At 41.6% G+C, this 4,188-nt stretch overlaps 1 protein-coding gene across 1 annotated transcript in view; it reads right to left on the reverse strand.

The window, feature by feature from the left end:
• Positions 1 to 3,898, reverse strand: part of LOC119575290 (aspartate aminotransferase, mitochondrial-like) — a gene marked incomplete in the record, with an annotated part of 15,080 nt that extends 11,182 nt beyond the window's left edge. The window contains 4 exon segments of the mRNA XM_037922828.1: positions 273 to 356; positions 1,130 to 1,258; positions 2,178 to 2,334; positions 3,685 to 3,898. Of these exon segments, the coding sequence (XP_037778756.1) occupies positions 273 to 356; positions 1,130 to 1,258; positions 2,178 to 2,334; positions 3,685 to 3,764 (450 nt within the window).
• Positions 3,899 to 4,188: the final 290 nt, after the last annotated feature.

The raw sequence follows: 4,188 nt of genomic DNA on the forward strand, positions 1-4,188 counted from the left end.
GAAAAGGAGGGAGAAAAAATGAGGGAGAGAGAAGGGAGAGAAGAAAAGGAGGGAGAAAAAATGAGGGGGGAGGAAAGGAAGGAAGGAGGGAGGGGGAGGGAGGATGGGAAAGAGAGAGAGAGATGGGTGGGATAAAGAAAGAAAGAAAGAAGGAATGAGGCAGGGAGAGAGAATCCCTTATGATGAAAGCATAATACTAGATATACATTTCAAGCGTTTCAAAATACTACAACAACAATTTTCCTTAAAAGCAAAACAATAGAACTTCCTACCTTTGCACCTGGGAAGAACTTCGAGAGGAAGGTGGAGCCAATACGGAGAGCACCAGTACCAGAAATACCCTGAACTGTTACATTCTGGAAAATGAAACACAAGAAAAAAATAAATATAAAACATTTCTAACTCTCAACAATCTTTCCCTAGTCTCAGGAAAATTTTGTTTTTTCTCCACAATTTACCTTTCATTCTCCAGTCCTCCAAAACAGGGATAACAAAGGTAAATATTACATTATCATCAACACAACATGTCCCATAAAATACAGATTACAAAAAAAAGAGAAAAAAAGAGAGGAAAAAAAAAGAAAAAGGAGAAGAGAGAGAGGAGAGAGAGAGGAGAGAGAGGAAAAGAGAGGCAGAGAGAGAGAGAGAGAGAGAGAGAGGCAGAGAGAGGAAGAGAGGAGAGGAGAGGAAGAGAGAGAGAGAGAGAGAGAGGCAGAGAGAGAGGGGAGAGAGGCAGAGAGAGAGAGAGAGAGGCAGAGAGAGAGAGAGAGAGGCAGAGAGCGAGAGAGAGAGGCAGAGAGCGAGAGAGAGAGGCAGAGAGCGAGAGAGAGAGTGTGTGTGTGTGTGTTTATTTTAACGTTGTTTAGAGAAAGAGAAAGAGAGAGAAAGAAAGAGCGAGAGGAGGGATGGAGGGGGGGGAGAGAGAGAGAGAGAGAGGCAAAAGAGAGGCAGAGAGAGAGAGAGAGAGAGAGGCAGAGAGAGAGAGAGAGAGAGAGAGGGCAAGAGAGAGAGAGAGAGAGAGGCAGAAGAGAGAGAGAGAGAGAGAGAGAGAGAGAGAGAGAGAGAGAGAGAGAGAGAGAGAGAGAGAGAGAAATCATGCTCTTCACAAGAGACCACTTTAAAAACCAACCAGTCCATCGGCAATAACTGGGCTGTCACTCCCAAGAGCCAAGGTAATAGCATGCTTGCAGAACTCGGCACTGCCAGAGATGGGCAAGTACTCCTTGTCTAACTTTTGGCTCACAATTAGCTCCTCAGCCTGAAAAGAATGGAAAATAAAAATATATAAAATTATTATGCAAATTGATATGACTTTTATTTTGATATAAGACTACTATATAAATTCTTTACTATTATGGATAACAAAGCTCAAACATTTATTAATGGTAATTATAAAAAGTGGCTACAGGACACCATGCTACAATATACAATTTTTTTTATCATTATTCATTTATCATCATCATTACTATTCATTATTATTTCCTTTCTATTTTTTTTTTTTTTTTTTTTGGGGGGGGGGGGCAGACTAGGAAATAATTATGAGACTTGTCAGCAACAATTACAAAAACACTATTACTCTATTTTTGTGTTTGCCTTAGCATGGAATTAATTTATAAATCTAAAAAATTTTAGTCAAATGTTGATATTGCTTAAAAGTGTAAGCAACAAAAGACCTTAAAAGTTTAATATATTTTATAATAAAATATAAGAAAAGAAAACAAGAATTTGTTACCGAGAGCAACACACCCTCCAGAGACTAAGTCACATAACCAGGGTTTCATGCGAACCCAAAATCTAAACCTAATCTTTCCTACCTTCTATTTATTCCCGAGACTGGGGGGGGATGCCCCCCTGTATCCTCCTTCATTAGCAATTCATGTCAACTCACAGAAAAAGTGACATTAAGAAGTCTGGCTGTGTTAGGGTGTCTCAGAGTATGATATGCAGTGGATATTTTCATTGTTTCATGGTAAATATGAAACCACTGCAGCTGTACCTATTTCCTGTGCTATATAAGATGCCAGTGTCCCTTTCTCTCTATTTCTAAGCATTGCTGTTGGTAATATTAACCAAAACTTGAATAGAACCGCAAAGCTCACAAAATGTTATAAATAATAATAAAAGAGAAAAAACAATATATAAATGAAAGAGGCAGCAAATTGTCCATCCCTACTCACCTTCCTCACAGACGGGAGGACGAAAGGCTTGCCGTTATCATCGCGGTAGGCACCAACGCCAAGATTCATCTTCTTGGGGTTCGTGTCACGCTTGAATGCCTCGGTAACACCCAAGATGGCATCTGGGGGTCCCATCTCCACCCCAGACCACCAAGAACTGTCAAGAAGTTATTAGTTTAGTTCTCTCGGCTCAAAGATGGCATGAGAAGATATACTGTAAAGCAGCATTCAAAATGTGTTAACCCAATGAGGGGTTTATTCATTGTTTACAAATAAATGACTCCATAAGTGTTTAGCCACCAATTAGTGGCTTACTAATCCTACCTGTCTCACCTGTTTACCTTTTTGATACTGGAGATGTATATTTTTTCATTGCTAATATTACTGTTTATAACATTATATAGCTGCCATATAATCAATATCAATACTGCTAGTATTGATACTTATAGCATAGCAATTTTTTTTTTTTTTAATGAAATGTCAAGGGAAATCAGATGTCAAATGCATATTCTGTGTCTACTAATTGGCACTTACAGAGAAATCCATGTGTTGAGACTCCCAAAACAGTACTATGTGGACAATCCACATTTCCAGTGGCAAATGTGTTAATGGAGAGAGTGACAGTACAGTCTTTGTCCCTTTGATATCACTAAATCTGAGGCTTGTCACACCATGCTGCAAGGCTACTGTTATTTGCTGATTTTACCTTCATCACTAATATTTCAAACATCTCCATGTACAGATTGCCAAGCCAATCAACAGATGCAGCTGACATGCAACATGGCAATTTAATATTGCATCACAAACCTACAAGAGATGCCAAGAGGTCATTTCCTTTAATAAATGGCTGTGGAAAACAAAACTATTTCCTTATTACATAACCTAGCTGTTGGTACATTCCTCTATACTGTTGAGGACTCGTTCATAGCAGCCACTGCCAACAATTGGAAAAGTTGGCAATTGGAAAAGGAAAGTGTACAAAAAATATCTGCTTCAGTGTCATGTCTTGAAAGATCTGCGTATCTGCAACACATTAAGGGAAACCTCTTTGTCTCTTACCGGCATGTGGGAATTTTCCACTGCAATATAAAGACGTAAGGTTGGGAAGCTAAGGAACACTGTTATACATTCCTATCGATCAATACAAAAACAAAAAAAACAAACAAGACTTGGTTTGGGTGTACACGAAGTCTTGACAATGACATATCACAACGCACTGACAACCTGCATTGCCCCGAGAACACATTGCTTGAAATATGCACCTAAAAAAAATCGATTCTCTCCTCTCTCCCTCTATGACAACCTATTTAACTGCTCTTCTAGTTGAACGCCAAAGGGCTCTGCTCTCTGCCACATAGGCCTAGTCCTACAGGTGCTTATTTGTGGCTAAATCAACCGTATTTATATACACGACCTCCTCACGCCCTTGAGGATCGATGTTGAAGCCGGTTTTTCGCGACCATTTCGTCTACATTTCAGCAACACGTTTCCGAAGCCGGTGTCTTACCTTGCCCTCGAGCAGACATGCTGGATCGAGGCCTGGTTTTGCCTGACGAGGTTGAGCGTGCGGGGTCCTGCGACGGCCATTTCGGGAAGGACGAAAGGTATTTCCTCGGGACTGTGGCGGAGCGAAGCGTATTCCCACCGCGAGATCTCGGCGGCCTCTGAGGCGCTCGGCGGCGAGATGGCAACACTGCTCCTCCTGCCGGGCGCTGCCAGGTGTCGCCGGGAGGAACACCTCGCTGCTGTTTTTACAATGGCCTGTCTTATCTTGTCAGCTGCGGTTTTGTCGAATGGATGCCGACTCCTCGTTCATATCTCGACGGCAAAAATAATAGGAGCTCGTTTTCTTCCTGATATCAATGGGCTCGTGACTCGCACGTGATCAGCTCTCGCCGTGTGATGACGCAACCGCGCTTCTGAGACGTGATTGGTCGCCGGTCTCAATCGCACACACACAATTGCAATGTGTACGTGTATATTATTGCGTGTGCATACACTGTGTGTGTAT

This window comes from Penaeus monodon, chromosome 7 (assembly GCF_015228065.2).
Source record: "Penaeus monodon isolate SGIC_2016 chromosome 7, NSTDA_Pmon_1, whole genome shotgun sequence".
In the NCBI taxonomy this organism is placed as follows: Eukaryota; Metazoa; Arthropoda; class Malacostraca; order Decapoda; family Penaeidae; genus Penaeus; species Penaeus monodon.